Source organism: Thunnus albacares, chromosome 13 (assembly GCF_914725855.1).
Source record: "Thunnus albacares chromosome 13, fThuAlb1.1, whole genome shotgun sequence".
NCBI lineage: Eukaryota > Metazoa > Chordata > Actinopteri > Scombriformes > Scombridae > Thunnus > Thunnus albacares.
This window is the reverse complement of record NC_058118.1, coordinates 27,437,803-27,460,481: the sequence shown is the minus strand read 5'-3', so window position 1 is coordinate 27,460,481 and position 22,679 is coordinate 27,437,803. Positions and strand designations below refer to the sequence as shown.

General features: G+C 38.4%; 1 protein-coding gene and 1 long non-coding RNA gene across 3 annotated transcripts in view; one reads left to right on the top strand and one right to left on the bottom strand.

Moving 5' to 3' along the window:
• LOC122994950 (unconventional myosin-VIIa-like) overlaps nucleotides 1-22,679 on the top strand; it is a 57,975-nt gene that overhangs the window by 20,171 nt on the left and 15,125 nt on the right. Inside the window, exons 8-31 of one of the 2 annotated variants that reach the window (XM_044369775.1) lie at nucleotides 200-321; nucleotides 968-1,110; nucleotides 1,240-1,353; nucleotides 2,188-2,341; nucleotides 2,581-2,657; nucleotides 2,950-3,069; nucleotides 4,424-4,566; nucleotides 4,720-4,930; nucleotides 5,885-6,020; nucleotides 7,428-7,534; nucleotides 7,818-7,859; nucleotides 9,351-9,488; nucleotides 10,085-10,243; nucleotides 10,582-10,674; nucleotides 11,111-11,205; nucleotides 11,395-11,479; nucleotides 11,686-11,904; nucleotides 14,278-14,595; nucleotides 15,775-15,984; nucleotides 17,078-17,254; nucleotides 17,424-17,513; nucleotides 19,150-19,277; nucleotides 21,432-21,558; nucleotides 22,445-22,564. In XM_044369775.1, the coding sequence (XP_044225710.1) occupies nucleotides 200-321; nucleotides 968-1,110; nucleotides 1,240-1,353; nucleotides 2,188-2,341; nucleotides 2,581-2,657; nucleotides 2,950-3,069; nucleotides 4,424-4,566; nucleotides 4,720-4,930; nucleotides 5,885-6,020; nucleotides 7,428-7,534; nucleotides 7,818-7,859; nucleotides 9,351-9,488; nucleotides 10,085-10,243; nucleotides 10,582-10,674; nucleotides 11,111-11,205; nucleotides 11,395-11,479; nucleotides 11,686-11,904; nucleotides 14,278-14,595; nucleotides 15,775-15,984; nucleotides 17,078-17,254; nucleotides 17,424-17,513; nucleotides 19,150-19,277; nucleotides 21,432-21,558; nucleotides 22,445-22,564 (3,328 nt within the window). The remainder of the gene's footprint in view (nucleotides 1-199; nucleotides 322-967; nucleotides 1,111-1,239; nucleotides 1,354-2,187; nucleotides 2,342-2,580; nucleotides 2,658-2,949; nucleotides 3,070-4,423; nucleotides 4,567-4,719; nucleotides 4,931-5,884; nucleotides 6,021-7,427; nucleotides 7,535-7,817; nucleotides 7,860-9,350; nucleotides 9,489-10,084; nucleotides 10,244-10,581; nucleotides 10,675-11,110; nucleotides 11,206-11,394; nucleotides 11,480-11,685; nucleotides 11,905-14,277; nucleotides 14,596-15,774; nucleotides 15,985-17,077; nucleotides 17,255-17,423; nucleotides 17,514-19,149; nucleotides 19,278-21,431; nucleotides 21,559-22,444; nucleotides 22,565-22,679) is intronic. The other variant, XM_044369776.1, reaches the window with a different exon arrangement.
• LOC122994955 lies at nucleotides 1,235-2,255 on the bottom strand. Its single transcript, XR_006406694.1, has 3 exons — nucleotides 2,181-2,255; nucleotides 1,490-1,551; nucleotides 1,235-1,365 (listed from the first exon to the last, which is right to left on the bottom strand). It is a non-coding gene; the product is annotated as an uncharacterized LOC122994955 (long non-coding RNA).

The following is a 22,679-nucleotide window of genomic DNA, read 5'->3' as shown; positions in this document are numbered from 1 at the left end:
TTGTGGAGAACACTGCATGTATACAGCCTGAAAGGAGCTAATTTACCTTGATTTATGCTTTGATAGTGACACTGCACTGCAGATGTGCAGCACCACCTTTGTGATGATCAAAATCCTGTTTGTTACAACCACGAGAGACAATGGGTGTCTTTGTAAGTGTGTATTGGATGAGTGTGTAACAGTCTTCTCTGTGTGACAGTGGTGAGTCCGGAGCTGGGAAGACTGAGAGCACGAAGCTGATTCTGCAGTTCCTCGCAGCCATCAGTGGTCAACACTCCTGGATTGAGCAGCAAGTCCTGGAGGCCACGCCCATCTTGGAAGGTCAGCTGCGGTGCTTTGACACAAAATATCATTTACCATCTCCTAGTCTGGTTTCTGTGTGTTTTTTTTATAAATGTACATGCAAATCTGTACACACAGAAGTCGAACCAAAGTGTGAGAAAGCAATCTCACCACAAAGTCCGCTCAGGAGCTTTAGATCGTGTCACATGATCTTCACTTTATGGACTTCTCAGCCATGTTGGATTAAAAGCTGAAGCTCAAAGTTTAGTCTTGACCATGGGAACAGAAGTTAAGAAAACAACCTCACCATAAATTACATTAAGTAGCTGTTCTGGAGCTTTTGCTCACGTCATATGATCTTCATTAGCAGCAGATGCCGTTGTAACCAGTTTGCATGGAATTGGAAATGTTCAAACCTTTTTTTTTCTGAGCACTTTAAGGACTTTTCTTCTGCACAGGAAGTCCTTAAAGTGCTCCGATGTCGAGAGTGAACGTTGTACCTCAGATGTCAAATCTAATCCTTTTTTGCGATATCAGTCCTGTATAGTTGTACACTGTCAAACATCACATGACTCCAGTTGCACTATAGCTGCATACTGTCAGACTCCTCTCCCAGCTTGATGTGTGTTTATTTCTGTGCTTCTTCCCCTGTCGCCTCACTGTCTGATTTCGTCAACTCATTCAGCTTTTGGAAATGCCAAGACCATTCGTAACGACAACTCCAGTCGCTTTGGGAAGTATATTGATATCCACTTCAACAAGCGAGGGGCCATTGAAGGAGCCAAGATAGAGCAGTACCTGCTGGAGAAGTCTCGTGTGTGCCGGCAGGTGAGACACCGGATCATATTTTACACCTATCTTGGTAGATTTAATATATCCTCAGTGTCAGTAAGGATCACAGTGGTTCCTTCAACTCACTTTTCTCCTTTTCTTTTCTGACTCTCTGTTCTCCACCAGGCTCCAGATGAGAGGAACTACCATGTTTTCTACTGTATGTTGAGGGGGATGGCTCCGGAGATGAAGGCCAAGCTGGGCCTGGGCCTCGCCACAGACTACTCCTACCTCACCATGGTGTGTTTACAGCTGTGTGTGAGACCAGTTTATGAGTCTGTGTATTGACTGATAAATGAGGTCATTATTGACATTATTATATCAGTGTGGTATGATATATTGACTGATACCAATACTTCACTTTATCCATACTTACATTTAGCATGTCATGCTCATAGTTAGCTAGCATGTTGTCTTGTTAGCATGGTAACATGATGCCTGCAAAAAAAAGAAGAAATCTAAAAAATGCTCATCACAATCTTCCAAAACCCAAGTGAACATATTCAAATTGCTTGAACAGTTGAAAACCCAAAAAACATATTTTGTTTAACATCATAGATGACAAACAAAACCAGCATAGTGGTTGGTTTGGCAAATGTACCTCCGATAGAGAGCAGCACACAGCCGCTTCCCTGGAGGCATCCAAACACAGCTAGTGGAAGCTAAAATGCTAATTTCATCATGCTAACAGACTCAATGACAGTGTTAACATGCTGATGTTTAGCAGATTTAATGTTTACCATGTTCACAATCTTAGTTTCTCATGTTAGCATGCTAACATTTGCTAATTTGCAAAAAAAAAAAAACACAAAGTGCAGCTGAGGCTGAAGGGAATGTCATTAGTTTTGCGCTATTTGGTCATAAACATTAAGGGCTAGATGAAAAAATTCTGTAGGATTCATCTTCTTGGGATCATGAATATATGTACAAAAAGTCCTGACAATCCAGTTGTTGAGATATTTCAGTCTGGAGCAAAGATGTGGACCAACCAACAGACAGACATTGACATCTTTAGAGCAGTTAGCATGGCTAAAAATAATCATCTTAAGTTCTCTTGGTTTTTTTACCTTCCAGGGTAAATGTACACAATGTGACGGTCGTGACGATCTTAGAGATTACTCCAGCATCCTGTCAGCCATGAAGGTCCTCATGTTCACTGAGACTGAGAACTGGGAGATTTCAAAGCTACTGGCTGCCATCCTGCACATGGGCAACCTCCGATACGAGGGTACGTCTCACTGCACACATACAGTTAGCTTATACAATAACCTTCAGCTTTTGTTGACAGAGTCAGAGAAGTGATTCAACTCTAGTGTCACATTAGAGGCTGTAGTTAGTAGTGGTATTGTATTGCTTTGCATAATATTGAGAGGAGTTTCTAATATTGTGCCTGTTGAAAAACTGATCAGAGAAGTCGTATCCTTTAAGAGCTGTGAGGAAACTAATAATCTTTCTCGTCTTCCTCAGCTCGTACGTATGACAACCTGGACGCCTGTGTGGTCGTGAGATCTCCTGACCTGGTTACTGCAGCTTCACTCATGGAGGTGTGTATGAGTGTATGAGTATGTGTGTGTGTACTATCTATAAGTCTACACATTGATCTAGTGAATAAGAAACTAAATTATTATGTATCAAAAAAAGTAATCACCTGCATCAATCCAGCAATATCCCTGCATTGAGGGACAGTTAACTCATATGCTGATATATCTGATAAAGGGTTACTTGCAGTGATGGATGATGCTTTCAATTAAAATAAGTTTTCACTACTTTTTCGTCATTCACTGGTTTTCTTTTTTCTTAATTTTTCTGCTCGTCACTGCTTGTTGTTCTCTGTAGGTGGAGCCTAAGGACGTGATGGTGTGTTTGACCACACGAACCCTGATCACACGTGGTGAAAGTGTCGCCACGCCTCTCAGTGTGGAACAAGGCCTGGATGTCAGGGATGCCTTTGTCAAGGTATTGATATTTTTACCACTTTAAAGCCCCTGAAAACTTAGTTTGAAAACTTCAGTTATTTTTATGGGTTTTTTTTTTCACAAAAAAGAATAATTAGCATGTTAAAAAGTTGAACTGATGGACACAAGATGCCTCTGACTTGACTGTAAAGTCCATTCAAGTGTATGTGCACTGGAGGCTTCAAGTTTCTATATTACACTTGTGTAAATTAAATATTGGACCATGAGTGGCTCCAAACTCTGTGAACTAATTTGAAAACAGCCTTCCAGTGTCAAACTCTGCACATACATCATTCTGTTCTGTAGAAAGCAGAAAAAAAAAACATTTTTTAGTGGAGGAAGACTTTAAAAATTCATGACTAAATGAGCAAAATGTGGACCAAAACGTCCTGAAGTATAATTTATTAAAAGAGAATTTCGACATTTTGGGAAATACACTTGTCCGCTTTCTTGCTGAGACTTAGATGAGAAGATCGATACCACTCTCAGGGTCGGCAAATATGAAGCTACATCCAGCAGCCAGTTAGCTTAGCTCAGCATAAAGACTGGAAACAGTGGGAAACAGTTTACCTGGCTCCTTCCTAAGGTAACAAAACCCCAAAACCAGCACCTTTAAAGCTCACTAATCAAACTTTTCTTGCATCCATCCATCGCTAGATGTTCCCAGGCCAGATGAGATATAAACAGTATAATCTCTCCAGGTGTGTTCTGTGTCTGCTCCAGGTCTCCTATCAGTTGGACGGGGAAACCTCCAAAGCGAGGCGCTCAGGAGGCTTCCTAACTGACTATCTTTTCAAGCAAATTACTGGATAATTTTAGGCATCTCTAGCTTTTATTAAAATATTTGAAACAATGAAAAAAAAGTCACTCTTTGGTTGAACTTGTCACAACCCAATTATGGATGGTCACAAGTATACAGTGGTTTGTTTTAAGGGATCACAAGCTAAAATAGTTGAGAATCGCTGCTTTAAAATCATTTATCATGAAAGCAAATATTAGATTAGAGATTAGATTAGATTAGATTAGGGATTCTCTCCTTATTGGTCCCTCTATCGCAGTCTTTGGAGGGTCCTCTCATGAAAATGTTTACAGGTCCTGGATCAGAAAAGTGTATCTACAATGGAAATGTCCAAAAATTAATAATAATAATAACTTTATTTATATAGCACCTTTTAAAAACAAAGTTTACAAGACAAAGCAAAGACATGAAACAGAGACAATAACAGATCTGACCTTAAAAAGATGGCGGCCAAAGGCAAAGAAAGACAATAAAGAGATGATAAAAAGTTAAAAAGAAGGATGAAAAGTTAAAAAAAATATGTATATTCTTATTGCCTCTGTGTTTTATCTTCCAGGGGATCTACGGCAGGCTGTTTGTCTGGATTGTAGATAAGATTAATGCCGCTATATACAGGCCTCCGTCCTCTGAGGGTAACATCATGCGCAGGTCGATCGGTTTGCTGGACATCTTTGGATTCGAGAACTTCAGTGTCAACAGGTCACTTATACTTTGTGGTTTGATGCGTAGTCAAGTCGATTTTTTATTGGTTATTTATTCGTATAACATAAAAAACTGTACTGTTTCTGCTAATTTAATACCTTGACACCTCCTGCTCTCTGCTCTCTTCTGATTTTTTTTTTTTCACTGTAGTTTTGAACAACTATGCATCAACTTTGCCAACGAGAACCTGCAGCAGTTCTTTGTTCGCCACGTCTTTAAACTGGAGCAGGAGGAGTACAACCTGGAGGACATCAGCTGGAAGCACATCGAGTTCACGGACAACCAGGACGCACTGGACATGATCGCCAACAAACCCATGAACATCATCTCCCTCATTGATGAGGAGAGCAAATTTCCTAAGGTACAATACAAGCGAGAGTTGCATAAAAGCTGTTAAATGGTTTTGTCTTGAGCCACCAGGTTAAAAATGTTCATAGTTATCATGTCGACGGATACTGTGGTCTGTAGTTTGAGTGATATGTTGATTTTCTGACATGCTGGGCAAGTTTTTGGGGCCTTTTTATGAGATTTTTCAAGTGTGTAATGTCAGAAACTTTCAACAGTAAAAATGTTGGCATATTCTGTATTTTGGCTTTAAAACTCAACAAAAATTTCTAGCTTCAATATATTTAAATAATATATTTTGCATTTCTTTGGAATGTAACAAAGTACATTTACTAAAGTTCTGCACTCTACATTTCAAAGGGAAATATTGTACTTTTTACTACTTTTTACATTTATTTCACAGCTGTAGTTACTTTTCATATCAATAGGGATGAAATTTTGTTTCTCTGAGGCCAGTAGTGGTGCTACATTTATTATTTAAACACTGCAGATGGATTTAATGAGTAAAACAGATGATTTATTTTATATTTTCTATATTTTTAATAATTTAGATCACTTGTAAAGATCTGTTTTTGCTTTGATCAACAGAAAAAAGACCATTTGATGTGTCAAAAGCCACATTAAATCCTCTTTGGTTCAATGTTTTAAACAATAAAACATCCAAGGGGGCTTAATACTTTTAACAAACACTGAATATCTGGATAGATATATATATATATATATATACAGTATATATAACAAAAATATTGACTGTGGCCATTTGACATAATGAGAACTTTTAATACTTAAATTACATTATGCATTCAATGCTTCTGTACTTTTACTTAAGCTTTTGAATGCAAGATTTTTACTTGTAATGGAGTGTTTTATACTGTAGTGCTGCTACTTTTTACTCAAGTAAAACATCTCAATACTTCTTCTACTCTGTTTATGGTGTAGAGTTGATGCCTGGTTCTTTGTATTTTTTCAGGGAACTGATGCGACGATGCTGTATAAGCTCAATTCACAGCACAAGCTCAACTCCAACTACATCCCCCCAAAGAACAGCTATGAAACCCAGTTTGGTATCCAACACTTCGCTGGTGTGGTGCATTACGAGACCAGAGGTGGGTTCTGTTTCATCAGTCTCATCCGTCCCCCATGTTGTCTTGTTTTCATGTTTTGTTTTAAGCTTTTCTCCTCCTTCCTCTCTTGTTTGTACTGGTTCGTGTAATTGTTTCAGTGGTTATGCCAGTGGTTTGCCCAGAGGAGCAGCCTTTCTGCTAATTTGTAGGGACAGAATTAAATTGTTCATGAGCAAAAATGTGGATTTCGTTCTGGAAGAAGATCAGAAAAGCAGCTTTTAATCCTTTCATAGATAATGAAGACATGATGGGAGAGTGTTAATCCAGTCATGTGTTGCATTAAAAGTAATGAGCTAAGTTTCTTGTCTTCTCTTATTTAAAACACCTTTGAACAAATGTGATGATAACACACAGTTTCACCTAATACCAGTGTTTTTTGGCCTGTGCCCCCCCAAAAAAAACTATTTGTAAGAGTCTGATTCATGCTTTTACGAATGCACAGTAAATACTGTATGTGATTGTAACATGACTTCATTTTTTTTTCTTATTAGTACAATTAGATACTGTACAAAAAGTGACAAATTAAACTGTGTAACAAAATATACAGACAAAACAATACAACAACAATACAAAGGCAGTAAGACTTAACAAACAGAGGTCATGAGTTGGTACAGATTTGTAGTCGGTTACGTAAATGATAAATAACATAGTATGTATGTGTGTGTAATTGTGACCGAGGGAATGTGCAGGTCTGTGCAAGGAAGGGGAAAAATAAAATAAAATGAAATAATAAAACAAATGGTGGAAAAGAAAATACATGTATGTGTATAAACATGCTCATATGTATATAGTATCATAATACTACTGTTACCATTACTACTACTACTACTACTGACTTCAGTTATGCAGGGGTTCAGTGCAGCCCGGGAGGAGGGAGGAGAGCTGACAGGGTCCACCCTCTTTTTTTTTTTCTTTTATAAATCAATAACAATCTTGAAACAGGACTTTAAAAAGCTAAACTTCTATTAAATCCATCTGCTGATCGTGAACTATCAAGGAAGTGATCTTTATATTTATGCTGTGTGTTGATTTTCCCCGACAAATCTGAAAGTGAAACTCTAATATTACAGTACAAAATGTCTAATTTACGGCCCGTTTCTACACATTTGTCACTATGAGATATATATATATATACGAGGTCCAGTTTCAGTCTCAGCTATCAGTTTTCATAATCAATTATTTCTTTGTTTGTTCTTTCTGTCTACCAGAGAACATAAATATACACATCAGGCGCATTAAAGGTCTGCAAAACTTGCTGTCAATCACCAGAATTTCCCAACATGGGTCAACTGTCCAATGTGAACAATAAGTGACAGACAACTATGTATAACTACAGGTGTGAAAGCGACCTCATGGTATTTCTCTCTCTCTTTCTTTCCCTCCCTGAAGGATTCCTGGAGAAAAACCGAGACAGCCTCCACACCGACATCATCCAGCTCGTCCACTCGTCCAAGAACAAGTTCATCAAGCAGATCTTCCAGGCTGACGTGGCCATGGTGAGACCAACAAACACTGTAATACCGCTAGGTTTTCCCGCAGTCTAACTCGTTATTAAAGCACATGAACTCTTGTAATGGTCGACTAATAAGTTTTACCTCCTTTTATTCGCTTTTGTTATGACTTTTAAAGGTGTTGCTGTCTTCAAGTGATGATGTCACTGGTGACTTTTGCTTCCCTTTAGCTTTTCTCCCCACGGTGTTGGCTTTTACTAATGGCACAACCCTCCTCTCTATCTGCTGTCTCTTCTCTGTTTCCTCTGTCTTTTCCTCCTGACATCAGTTTCTGTGTGGCTATCAGCAGCCCAGCACCCCTGCTCCCAAGGTAATCATAGGCCTTTTAGTAACATGTGTGTGTGTGTGTTTCCTTAAACTGAGTAAAAAACCCATGAATCCAAATATCCACGACGCACCTCCAGATAGTAGCACCCCCCCCCTTTCTTTAAGCTCTTCTCTTTATTCCACAGGTGTGCAGTTTGTTGTAGCAGAAACCAGAAGGAAAATTGTGTTGATTTGGGGAAATTTAGCATGAATTTAATGAAAAATGAATCTGCAAACTCTCTGACTTCTCAGTCTTGTGGCAAAAAAAAGTAGAGGCAAAGTCTTGTAATAACTGCTTTTGACGGGACAATTTAAAAAACTTTTAGACGTGAGTTGTTTTCTGTTTGGCTTCACTGAAAGGATTACAGTGAGGAAAGCTGTCAGAGATTTTGTATTGTCTCCTGTTTTATTTGTTTTTTATTGTGTGCTGTAGTAATAATGTGTGTGCACCCTGTTCTTGCATTGTGTACAACTGTGTGAACATTTATCTCGTGTTTACCCACATGTAATGCAGAACAATTTATTAAGCAGCTTAACTAATTAAAACAACAGTTTGCCTTGATGATAAGAAGAGCAGGTGACAGAAACTTAAATAATAAAATCCATAAATAACAGTAATGTCCAAATCTATTCCAAGTTGTCATTTTTATTCAAGTTCAGGCGTGAAAACGGTTTTAGCAACAAGCTAACTTTAGCAACAGTAATTAAATATCTCTACTTTCCTCAGTTTGAAACAGCTGCTGAAAAGTCTGTGGGTACAATCTGATTGGTTAGTTGTATTTTTTTTTAATTTTGTTGTGTTGTTAAGGCCTTCTGCAAATTTACTAAGGGGCCACCAATCACAGAGATCCCTAATTGGGTGGGAAACAGACGAAGTGATTTTCTTGTCTGTGCTTGATTGTTACAATTAAGCCAAATTATTGTGGTGTTGCAAAGGTTAATTTTGACTTGGAGACATTTAGATTTTATGATAAATTACTTTGAGAATGTATAAATATAAACAAGAAATGTTTTTTACAATTAGAGTTGGATAAATCTTAGGCCCTCTGTGAGCGACGGTTCCACACTGATCACTGATTTTGGTAATTAATAAATTTTACTTCTATAGCACATTTCGTGTCTGAAATGCAACACAAAGTAATCAGACTTTTGCAATAGAACAAGGATTAATACATTAAAATAGGATACATTTGAATTAAAAGAAAAGACTATTTAAAATAATTGGTGGGTGAAAACACGTAAAAATGTTCTTAAAAAGTGTCGTAGAGTCCCGCAAAGTGAGTTTGGCACCAAAAAATGCCAACTTACAGCCAACAGTCAGCTCATGGAGACAAATTTCACTAGCATGACAAAGATTAAAAAAAAAATTAAAAAATTGGTCATTTGGGTTTCTGAAACTGTTTTATTTACTTCCACCTTGTGTGTGTGTGTGTGTGTGTGTGTGTGTGTGTGTGTGTGTGTGTGTGTGTGTGTGTGTGTGTGTGCGCGCGCGCAGGGTGTTGAGACCAGGAAGCGCTCTCCCACTCTGAGCAGCCAGTTCAAACGTTCCCTCGAGATGCTGATGAGGACACTCAGCGTCTGTCAGCCGTTCTTCGTTCGCTGTATAAAACCCAACGAGCTCAAAAAACCTATGGTGAGTGCCGTGTGTGTGTGTGTGTGAGAAGGGATTTCTACAACTCTTTTTTCAAAATAAAAGACTTTCCCTGGTTTAAGTTCACCTTGTCCCATCGTCCATAAAATTTTAGTTCCTACCTACCAAACTCTACATGATGAAGCCTCTGAGTTTTCAGATTTATGACTTTGTTGTTCTTGTGTCTGTTGCCATTATGCATGTTTAATATTTTGTGCTTAATGCTTTTATTTTGAGTATTTTGTAACTATTGTTTTGAAAAGTGCTACATAAATCAGTCTTATTTACTTGCATAGCCAGTGCTAGCTATTTTAATCAGAGAGCATAAAAGTGTAATTCAAACAATATTAAATAAAACTACTGAGTATTCTGAGTGTTTATTACTTGTAGATTTAACAATAACATTGATTTCAGCAACACTTGTACAGTTACACATATTAAATCTGTTCTCTCATTTACCTTACAGCTCAAAGTCTTGCAGAAACTGGACACATTAAGACACTTTAATTCAACTTTTGTCTTCTTACATGGGGCATTCTGACTTTTTTTAACCTCATTTTAATGTTGCACATCTTGTTTCTCTGTGTTTTTTTTCTCAGTTATTTGACAGAGAGCTGTGTATTCGTCAGCTGCGCTACTCCGGCATGATGGAGACCATCCGGATCAGACGGGCCGGTTATCCCATCCGATACACCTTTGCCGAATTTGTGGAGCGTTACCGAGTCCTTATGCCTGGCATCAAACCTGCCCACATACAGGTCAACAGCACCGCCTGCATCTGTTAAAATTCAGTTTCTTTTAGTTCAAAGGGACTGCCTGTAACAAAGACAGATTTTTATATTTAGATTTCTACGTCCACCTCAGTAGAAATGTGTTCAAATATCAGCCAGGCAGTATCATTCACCTCTAATGTGTTGTGTATGATCTGCTTGTTTGATAAATATCTATTGTAGAACTGATCAATACTGCATTAATTATGTAAAGCCTTAACTTCAACTGATTTTAATACAACATTCCTGTTTGCGGTATCTGATGAGCCTTAGATCAAAGTACAAAGTCTTTAACTTCTCTTTTACAAAGTCCTTTCTCCTTCCAGGAAGACCTACGAGGGACCTGCCAACAGATAGTCCTGGCCCGGCTGGGGAAACATGATGACTGGCAGATCGGAAAGACCAAGATTTTCCTGAAGGTTTCCTGAATATCACACTTAATAACATTAAAGGATAAAGCTGGTCTTGTTGTCAACAAATCTCATGTGCAGAGCCAAACCAACATTGTGTGTGTATCCAAAGCCTGATGTATCTAATTCCTCTGTGTCGTAGACCACAGAACGTACCCAAACAAATAAACAAAGGTGTCGAAACTCTTCGGGGTGAAGGCACATGTCACAGAGTGCAGCAGTGTGGCTCATCAACTAGGACTACAGCATAGAGGAATAAGATATATCAGACTTTGGATACACACACAATAATCACCTTATCCTTTAAAGTGATGTAATCTACAAGAATATTTGATCTTAAAACATAATCAGTGCCTCTCTTCTTCTTCTTGTTGGTTTAAAACATCATGATTTTCAACCGCTGGTGGTTTTATTTGCTGCTGTATCTCTGCTTGTTTCCTGTCAGGATCACCACGACATGCAACTGGAGATCGAGAGAGACACGGCCATTACTGACAAGGTCATCCTCATCCAGAAGGCTGTACGCGGACTTAAAGAGAGGTCAGGAACTTTCCATATATGTACCTTTATTTTGAGTGTCTTTTTTTTAAATAAAAGTGTTCCTACATGTTGATGTATTTGATAAGTGAACCTCTGTGTTCAATTTCATGTTCAGCTCTAAAGGATTCAGGATACATTTCTTCTGCTGTACGTCCTGGTGTGAAAACTCATTTCTGTCTTTCTTTTTAGGACTAACTTTCTCAAATTAAGGAGTGCTGTGATTTTTATCCAGAAGGTGTGGAGGGGTTATCGGTGCAGGAAGAATTACCAAATTGTGAGTTTTCATGGGTCAAAATATTCAGAAACATCTTAATAGCTGTTTGCTCTCTAATTTCTTAGATGCAGTATGATGTTTTATCCCAATAAATCCCCAATTTCTTACGAGCTGCACAAGTCTAGTGTCCCATTCACGCTAATTTATACAACTTCTACACCAAACTAATCACACTCCACCTTTTAAAATACTTTCCTCTCCTTCAGATGCAATCTGGCTTCTTGCGTCTCCAGGCCGTCTACAGGTCGAGGAAGCACTACAAAAGCTACCGGAAGACTCGCCATTGTGTTACTCTCATCCAAGCCCGTTCCCGCGGTTTCCTCATCCGGCAGACATTTTGGCGGCGTCTTCGTGCTGTGTTGACCATCCAGGCCTACACCAGGGGCATGATAGCCAGACGCCTCTGCCAGAGGCTCAGGGCAGAGGTAAAGAGTTATTATGTTTACTACTGCTACTCGAATCTTGTTGTTAATGTGCCAGAAAGAGAAGGATATTGGTGCTGAGGGTTTTGGCTAAAAGAAGATGTGAAGCCTTACTGTATTTGTTCTTGTGATGCCATTAATAGATAAATACTACAGAAGGTTTTTCTTCATACTCAAATACAAAGATCAGCTGTGAGTGAGGGATCATTCTGGTTGCACCAATAACTGGTGGGATATCTTGAAACCATTAGCTGACCTTAAAGGAATAGTTTGACATTTTGGGAAATAAGCAGAGTTTGATGAGAAGATCAATACCTGTAAGGTAAATATGAAGCTAAAGACAGCAGCTGCTAGCATGGCTCTGTCCTAAGGTTGAATAGTCAACCTACCAACACCTCTAAAGCTCACTATTTAACCAATATACTTTGTTTAATATATACAAAAACCCAAGTGTGAGCCAGGCTACCTGTTTCCCCCTACCTCCAGTCTTTATGCTAAGCTAAGCTAACCAGCTGTTAGGCTGTAGCATTATATTTAGCATAGAGACATGAGAGTGGTATCGATCTTCTCATCTTACTCTTGGCAAAGAGAGACAATAAATGTATAATTTCAAAAGTTTTGAATTATTTCTTTAGATAACAGAAGGGATCATGTGACTGGGATTAAAAGTGGATATGACAAATCAATATCTTGCTCTTGATCAACTGCTGCATACAATACATCTGTCTGGTGTTGCAGTGGTGATAGAAAACATGTGAAATCTGATGCCTATCCACCTTATTCCTAACCCCATGACACCTTGTGTGAATTATGGGTGCAACTTTCCTTTTACTCACCTGTATCTGTGACAGTAAGTTGTATACTACAGGTGTCTTTCCTTTTCTTGGAAAAGTTTGGGAAATAAATGATGTGGGCAAGGTACAAAATTAACTTTTTTTGTCCACCAGCCAAATGGCTAATGAATGCTCAGATTTTACCAGCCAATCAATAGATTATTGTTTTTTGGGCTGGTGAGTGACACAAATCTGCCACCACTTGCATATTTTACCAGCATTTGGCTGGTGGCTGGTGCTATTTTTAACACAACCTATCACGCAAAGGAAAGTTCAACCCTTAACCCCTTAAACTCATTCATCAACTATTAATCCAGCTTTAAGGCCTTAGTATGCTTCAAACAAACGACATGTTTTACAACATGTCATCCAACGTCGACTAAAGGCAAAAGTTCACTTAGTTGTACACACAAAAACTCACAAACATAGTCGTGTGAAGAATGCAAAAAGAGAGTCTGAGAGAGAAGTTCAAACCCTGCCTTACTTTCACTCTCATCTCTGCACATCTGGTCGGTCGCTGCTTTAGGTGGCACATATTTGTCAAATTACTGCTCTGCCATCAGAAAGGGAGTTTTAGACACTGTTGGACAATCCGACAAGCACTTCATTTGAAGCATACTGAGGCCTTTAAGCACACTGAATCCAATCTGAGGTGCTCTTAAGAGTAGGGTTTTTTTCTTTTCAAAAGAACCTTGCATGTTTAGAAATGTTTTACCATAAAACCTTATTTTATACATTCTTTTTAAATAAGCTTGTTTTAACCTGTTTGCATGTCTGTTTGTGAAATATGAAAATGTTTGTGAGCTTCTAAGAATGTTTGTGCTTTAAAAAATGCTACTTTATCTGCCATTGTTGCACATTTCCTGTTCTGAGAGTCAATGTTGAATAAATCAGTCGTTTTTAAAATGTTTGCTAAATCTCAGCTTGTTATTAAATTGATCAGTTACAAATAGCTTTCAGAGAACTTGCAAATAATAATCCTTAACAAGTCTGCAGCTCCAGTGATGCGACAATGACGAAGTCAGTTGGGCGAGATGGGTGAGCTCTTTGGGAGCCCAACAGCGGAGCAGCGTGTGGACCTGAACGGACGAGATGCGGCTGCTGTTTATATATTGTCAATGTCGCACATGCGTCCAAAGATGTTGACCTTGGCATCTGCACTACCTACTTTTGGTTGTGTGCCATGTTAGCATGTAGAAATGTAGACGTATTCTGCTGTAGCACTTACTGTAAGGTCTGGTAAATAGCATGCGTTAGCCAAACACTGAATAGAGGTAAAAGTACTTTATATTGTGTTCAGCTTTTGAGAATAGTTTATATTCTTTGCTCACTGTTGTGTAATCATTTCTTAGAATTATCATAACAAAAAGTCATTTTTACACCCTTAATATTTCCCTTCAGTTCCTCAGCTCTAGTTTTTTCTGAATTTTAACTTATGAAAAGCTTATAGAAAATTAATAAATGCAAATCAGGTTGCTGATTTATACATAACACCCTACCTGAACCCTATTCCCCCTGTTTCCTCTCTCACCTCCCGTCACAGCTGCAGCATCGCCTGGAAGCCGAGCGCCAGCGCCTGGCCGAGGAGGAGCAGCTGCGAAACCAGATGACGGCTCGACGGGCCAAGGCAGAGGCCGAGAGGAAACACCAGGTGCGGCTCGACCAACTGGTCCAGCAGCAGGAGGAGAGGGAGAGGGAGGAAAAGGAGGAGACGAGGAGGAAGAAGGAGCTTCTGGAGCAGATGGAGAGGGAGAAGGAGCAGCCCGTGGACCACTCAGACATGGTGGACCGCATGTTTGGTTTCCTGGGGAACTCCGGGCCATTGCCCAACCAGGACGGACAAGCACCAACTGGCTTTGAAGTATGTATTATTATGGGTTTTGTAGTCATATAAATTCAAATTTTTGTACTACTTTATATTGATTTTTAACCAATGTCAGTCAGTCAGTTAACCACTATCTCAGTAACAACTGCCATGAAATCTTGTTCATACATTCATGGTCCCCAGAGGGTAAATCCTTCTTGATGACAGCCACTGGATGGATTGCTTTTATGTTCCCCTCAGGATGAATTTTGATAACTCTGGTGATCCCTCAGCCCCATATGTGACCCAGTCAGACTGGTTTCTCAGTGCAAACCTGATGGGGGAAATACAAACATTATTTTTTTTACTTGTTATCTGGCAGCGCTTTGTATGCTCCAAGGTATTTTCATGATCACATGGGTATTAACTGTCTGCTCAGGATGAGAACATCTTTGCTCTGGGCGAAACCAACGTTTAAATCCAGTATTTCCACAAACTTTGCCCAGCTTTTTCAGAAACAGAACTACAAACACTGTTCTCTTCTTTGCTACATCCACTGTGGAAATACTGGCCTTAAACGTTGGTTTAAATAGTTGGTTTAAATCTAATAATCTCTTAACTTTTCATCGTTATGCCAACATTTCAACCTGTCCAACACTTTGATTTATGACCAAATATCTGCAAAACTAGTGACATTCCCATCATCTTTAGCTGTATACTTTCAAAAGTTATCATGCTAACACACTAAACTAAGATGGTGAGCTTTGTGAACATTATACCTGTTAAACATCAGCATAGTAGAATTGTCATTGTGAGCAAGTTAGCATGCATGCTAACTTGCTGACGTTAGCATTTAGCTCAAAGCCTAAGTAATAGATTTAAACTGCTTTTCATCTTGTTTTTTGGCCACTTTGGGTCAGAACAACATCACAACAAGCTGACATACATACAGCTCTGACATATTATGATGGTAAAGGTTTTGTTATTGCTAACATGTTAGCAAACAGTTACCTACTTACACATCCAGCAGACACAGAGCAACATTAGCATTCATTTGGAGTCATGTTTCTGTCCACCTGATGAATTAAAATCTAACATTCATTTAGTTTAACTCTGATTTGGTCTCCGCTACCTCCTAAATATCTGGCTCTATCTGGCTAAATGTTGAACTTACTACACCAGCTAGTCTGCTATTTCTAACGTATTTCTTCATGTGTGTATTTTCCTGTCGCTCAGGACTTGGAGAACATTCCTCGCGGTGAGGAAGCCGAAGAGGAGGTGGTGAATGAAGCTCCGCCGCTACCCGACGAGGAAGATGAGGATTTGTCTGAGTACAAGTTCTCTAAGTTCGCAGCCACCTACTTCCAGGGTGTTTCCACTCACACCTACATCAGACGACCACTTAAACAACCTCTGCTCTTTCACGAGGACGAAGGAGACCAACTGGTGAGACAAACATAAAGCCCTCTTCACCTCCCAGCGGTCCACTGAGTTATTTACAGTGTTGTGAAAATGTATTTGCTCCCCTCCTGATTTCTTCTATTTTTGTATGTACAGTACAATATCTCATACTAAACTGTTCCAGATCTTCAAACAAAATTTAACATAAAACAAAGGCTAACACAGTAAACACAAAATACAGTTTTTAAATTAGAATTGTCTTTATATAAGCAAAAAAGATATCCAACACCAACTTGGCTTGCATGAAAAAGTATTTGCCCCCATAATTACTAATCCACTAATCCACCGAAATTCATTGATAATTTGGTTCATTTGGACTAAACATCATTCTTAGGTATAATAGAAATGATATGTGTATGCATGAACTGCATTGTATTTGAGCTGCACTGCACCAAATTCCAATCAATTTGTTGAAATGGCAATAAAGTATTGAACTGCATTAAATACATCAGTCTGGGGAGGGGTACAAAGCCATTTCTAAGGCTCTGGGACTCCAAAGAACCACAGTGAGAGCCATAATCTCCAACTGGAGAAAACTTTGCACAGTCGTGAACCTTCTCAGGAGCTGCCAAATTTCTCCAAGAGCACCGTAGCGACTGATCAGTTATTAAATACCAGTTATTAAACCAGATTATACCACAAAAGTTTTCTTGTTTATGACTAGAAAATGAGCTTGTTATATCCAGATAGTCACATCTCGTTGTAACATGTAACTTGTTGTTTTTTCTCGTTATAATCAGATGTTTTGCCATTATGAAAAGATCATTTTTCACTCTATAATAACGACAATGTGAGAAATATCTCTTAAAAATGACAGTTTTGTTCTACTGTAAGTGGATTTTTCCACTAAATTTGACCAAGTGACACACAATATATGAAGGTAGTGCAGGTTAATGGTCATTTGTTCATGTTAATTATTGGTATTATTGTTGGTTGATTGACTGATATTAAAACAGTTATTAAAGTACCTTTATGTGTATATATGATAAGAAAAGAAGTTTTAACTGTCACGTCACATAATGAAGCACTTTTATTTCTCTCCTCACTGCTGTATTAAACATCCTGTCTTGTCCTCCAGGCTGCATTAGCAGTCTGGATCACCGTGTTGAGGTTCATGGGGGACCTGCCTGAGCCGAAATGCCAGATGGTCATTAATGACGGGAGCGAAAAGATCCCTGTCATGACCAAGATCTACGAGACCCTCGGCAAGAGGACCTACAAGAGGGAGCTGCAGGAGCTGCAGGTGGAAGGAGAGGTGAGAGGAAATGAACAGAAAGAAGCTGGAACGTGGAGTGAAAAATACTCAAATCATTTCAAATAATTCTGGAGCATGATGATTGTTACCTTTTTGAAGACAGTGACAGTGGAGGATGTGATCTACAAGCATGTAAAACATCATTGTTATCCCGTGTTTGTATCTACAGAACAGCTCCATAGACAGCCAGAAGAGGAACAGCGTCAGACATAAACTTGTGTCTCTCACTCTGAAAAGGAAATCCAAGATCACTGAGGAGGTGAGACTCATACCAGCAACTCCTTTTTTAAAGTAAACACCAATATTTGCTGTTTATACGGTGATATTTTTAGCATTTAGCCACCGCTTACAGATTACCAACATATTGATACGACTACTGTTAGATTAACCCTCGGAATAGTGAATATTTTGATATTTAACATTAAAATTGTGAGTCTTTGGATTCTGTGTTTGTTCTTATGTGTTTCCTGAATAGTCCTTTTCGACTAAACAGTTTCAGGAACTACACTCATGAACTAAGTGGCGTTAAAAAAATGTGTTGTTTCAGAAACGTCAAAATATGATCCAGTTGGAGTAATAGATGTGAGTTTGGAGGCTTATAGAAATACAGTTTATTGATTGGCCAGTGCAGAGCTTTTCCTGATGACGTTGCATAGCGTTCTGGTTGAAGTTGATCCATGTTTAACAACTCTGTTTTTTGCTGATTTAAACAATATGTTTTTTCATGCATGGTTAATGTCAGTTTGAATGCCACGTACAGTGAGCCCTCTCTCTCATTCCCTTGCTAATGCTTTTTCTAAGACTACTTTTCTGGCATTTTGTTTGTCAGCTTTGTGAAAGTGCAGACAGACAGGAAACAGGGGTAGGTAGAGGGGTTTGACATGCAACACATGCCAGTGGCCGGGACTGAACCACGGACATTGCGGTCATGACTATGTGGTATACAGTACCAGTCAAAAGTTTGAACACACTTCCCCATTCACTTGAAAGTGTGTTCAAAAAACTGGACCAGTAAGCTACCGAGGTGCCCCATCTCGGTCCTTTTTTAACTAAGCAAAGCAAACAACATCATTTTAATGTAATAAACATATAAAAAAGTCCACCTTCTGTCCTGATATTAACACTAGTGGCTCCCAGTAATTCCTTATTTTGTGAACGAGGCTGCACACAAGTTGACGTAGCTGTGATGCAGTGACTTTCAGCCCTGAAAACTCTGCCCCATCAGTCCCTGAACCATCAGGAAGTGCAACCACCAGAGTAGGAATTATTTTCACACCTGGAACTACCTATTGTACAAAAACTAAATTTAGTCCCTGGTTCTTTCAGTCAAAAGAGAGAGTTCCTGAGTTCATCAAAATGTTCTTGGTCCTCTGGAAAGTTTCTGCAGTGGAAATTAATTAGAATAAATTTCATTAGTTTATTCCGGTCCATAATAAAACATACAACATACATATCAAATCATGTTTACACCATTTACACATATACAAAGCATTATGTCTAACATACATTCAAGAAAACATTCAATGCATAATTTCTTATCATAATTAACAGTCTCTCTAAATACCAGAGAGGTAAAAGCTGAAACCTAAGCTTATTACGCCCTCCCTTTTTAACTCATAAAGACTTTCCCAAATAACTGCTAATAAGCTGTACACGTTGTATATGAAGTAAATATATGAAGAGCAACAGAATACAGTGATCATAATCATAACACAGGATTTAAATATGTTATTTCTTCCAGTCTACATATGTTATTTGTTTAACTGAGCCATTGTTACAAATGTGGCTGACACTGGTTAATTTCTGTGTGTAGCAGAGGAGCTCGTTAATGAACAGTGTGATTACATTCGGCGTGGAGAAGATCAGGTGTTTGTTTTCTTTAATGTTTGTGGCAGGTCACCAGGAGGTTGACAGAGGTGGACTACAGCCTCCAGGGGAACAGCATGCTGGAGGACCGACCCACCTCCAACCTGGAGAAACTTCACTTCATCATCGGAAACGGCATCTTACGCCCCGCCCTCAGGTGACCTACGAGCAAATGTAGTTTTAGTGTCTGAAGGTCATCACCGAATCCAGACTACTGCGATCCATAAACAATGGCATTAAAAACTCTTTTTTGAAAGTCTAAATCCATGCTTAGCTGCCCTTTGAAGCTGCATTATTCATAACACTCTGCAGTATGATTGTGTTGGATAAAACAAATCACATACTGATGGTTTTTTATGCTGAGAGCCTCATGAGTAGTGGAGTAAAAATGAGTGAGTCAGTCCTCAGGGAAGGTCATCGTTTGTTAAAATCAGAAGGTTTTATCTGCTTGAGAGCATGAATTTGTTCACTAAATATAGTTGAAATTAGCTCTGTTTAAAAAGTTGACATTTTTACTTGAGTGTGGTGATAAAAGAAAATGTATAGAGAGTCTGATATGAGAAGCTTTTATCCTCTCTGGAGCATGAAAAGCTGAGTACATTTATTATGTACAAGTTAAAATTCTGGCCCAATAGTGAAGCTTGAGGAAAGGTCAGGGGGGTCACCAAAAACATTTTCATTCTATTTCCAGTTCCCTCCAAAAGATCATGTTAACAAAGCCCTTAGTTTTCACATCACCTCACTGTGAGAGCTCAGTATAAGTTTTCCATATCTTAAAATCTGTCATAAAACAATTTGTGGTTTAAAGTCACAGTGAAATGGAAGTTGGAGGGTCTTTAGCTTCAGTAATGTGATGTATTTCTGTGTGAAACAGAATATGTTGGGTGGGATGGGGGTTTAGTTGCAAGGGGGGTTTAACCCTTTCATGCATGAATTATTAAGTAAAAAAAAATGTTATTGTTTATTTTTACTCTTAAACAAGTGAAAAATCATGTCAGTAACTTTTTTTTAATATATTGAATTTTGAAATGTGTCCACTGTAGTAGACACCATGCATCAACAGTGTAAAAAGTGATTTATGGAAATCAATATAGGCAAAATATATATATATATATGTTTATATATATATATATATATATTATTTTATTACTAAGAGCAAATGGTATGAATACACATTAGATAACAACAACAATAGAGAAGATATTTGAAAAACAAGACCGAGGCCCAATAGACAGAATATACCCTTTGTTGCATTACATCCACTGGAGTGGACAGATGTATTTTCAGTCACAGACAATAATGTACAAGAAAAATATTATTAAAAACTTGATAAAAGTATTTAAAATATCTTATCTAGTTGAAAAATATACTTTTTACCTGTTAGTATTTAACAGATATTCCTGAGCTACTTGGTGCATTTCCTCCACCCTCCGCCATTTTGAATTTATGATTCAATATCTCAAAATCACAGAGAGTCAAAAATGATATTCAGATGGAATTGTAGACAACACTTTGGGGATTCACCACCTGGTAGTTGGGACATGGTACTACAACTTAAATGGTTCAAGATGGCTTCCAAATATCTGTCCACTGTAGTGGACACCATGCATGAAAGGGTTAAATCAAATTCTACAGATGTGATTGGATAACTCAAAAGTGGTTGTGGTTCAGCGAATACAGCACAATATGGAGCTGTAGAGGACACAACTCCCTCAACCACGATGTTTGATCGGGGAGGAGGAGGATGTGAGGGTGAAATGAATAAATTTGACCTGAATCACAGTCTTTGGAAATGTAAACATGTTTTTTTGCCAGCTGAAATCCAAACACACACCTCCTACTGAGATATTACTCTGCTAGCTAGCCTCGAGCTAACCATCAAGCGTGGTTTTATATGATGGATGTGGTTAGTTAGTCACCCCATAATCACATTGGACTGGATTAAGTTATGTAACCACCCCTGAGTTCAAGATGAGTCATAAAAAATATTTTTACAGAAAAACAATAGCGAGAAATTTTGAAATAAAAATACAGAAATATTTTTTAACACATATTAAGCGTGGGGACACAGGATGAGAACTTGGAAATGTATTTTTCATTACACTGTGTCTTTAAAAGGTAAGTTTGACCTGATAATAGTGTCGTCATGTAGAATAATCCTCCCAGGACCATGAATATATGTATCTGGATTTTCCTCTGATTTAACTCATTGTATTTTTACAATGAGATATTCAGAACAGCCTCTGATTTACCGCAGCACTGTGTTCAGGATGTGGATCTGGTTACGTTCAGCCGTCTCTCTCTCTCACAGGGATGAGATCTACTGTCAGATCTGCAAACAGCTGACTCAGAATCCGTCGAAGAGCAGCCACGCCCGCGGATGGATCCTGCTGTCTCTCTGCGTGGGCTGCTTCGCTCCCTCCGAAAAGTTTGTCAAAGTAAGAAATGTTTGACATTATTGATCAAAACATTCAGGAAACATCATCAAAAACCTGCAGTCTCACTGTAATTAAGTTAAATAAAGTTTTACTAAGGTGAGCCAGGTGCTGCTTGATTAACTATAATTCTTTTACATTGTCTGTACTTTATTGATCCCATAATTAAAAGCATTTTTTTTCTTGCAAAAAAAAACATGAAAAACAAAATATGCCAGTAAGAACAGCTGTGTAACACTGAGAAATCAATACAGACCGAACATAGCCGAGGAAAAAAAAAATCCCTATGTTTACTGGATTGATGAAAATCCAACTGAAGGTATTGACAAGACAGATCAATTACTGGAAACACAGAGTCAGCTGCTCTCGATGTATAACAGCCTCTTTCTGTATACATAAATAAACGACACAGAGTCTGTTCTTCAGATGAACTAACAAAAATTCATCAAAGTCAATGAGGGAAATAAAAACACTGTTAGATACAGCTGTTGGTGATGAGTTTAGTGGTTTATGTCTTTATTCCTGTGGTCAAATGTAAATAATGTGCATATTCTCAGCAGCCACTGTGTTTACAGTTCCTCAGAGTAGAAGATATTTTATCTTTCATTGCAATTATGCTAATGTAATAGCTTTTATCCCCTTTAGTTAAAAAAAAACATGTTGTTCTTTCATTTTTGACTTTTATGACTCTATTTTTGGGATCCCCTGTGAAATCAGTTTGTATTTTCATGCTTCAAGGACTTAATTCTACTCACTTTTACACTAATAATAATAATAATAAACTTTATTTGTATAGCACCTTTCATACAAAATGCAGCTCAAAGTGCTTCACATTAAAAAGATAATAACTGTTTTTTCTTTCCATCTCCTCTGTCCCTTCTGTTGTCAGTATTTACGGACGTTTCTAGTCAACGGTCCACCTGGTTACGCTCCATATTGTGAGGAAAGGTTGAGAAGGACGTTTGCCAACCGCACAAGGACCCAGCCGCCATCTTGGTTGGAATTACAGGTACTGAACACGCCTGTTGCTCTCCGTAACCAGTTTTCTATTGACTCTCTTACAGACTAGAAGAAATAATCATCTCATGATCTTAATCTTTAAAGCTCAACTGTTAAAGCTTTCC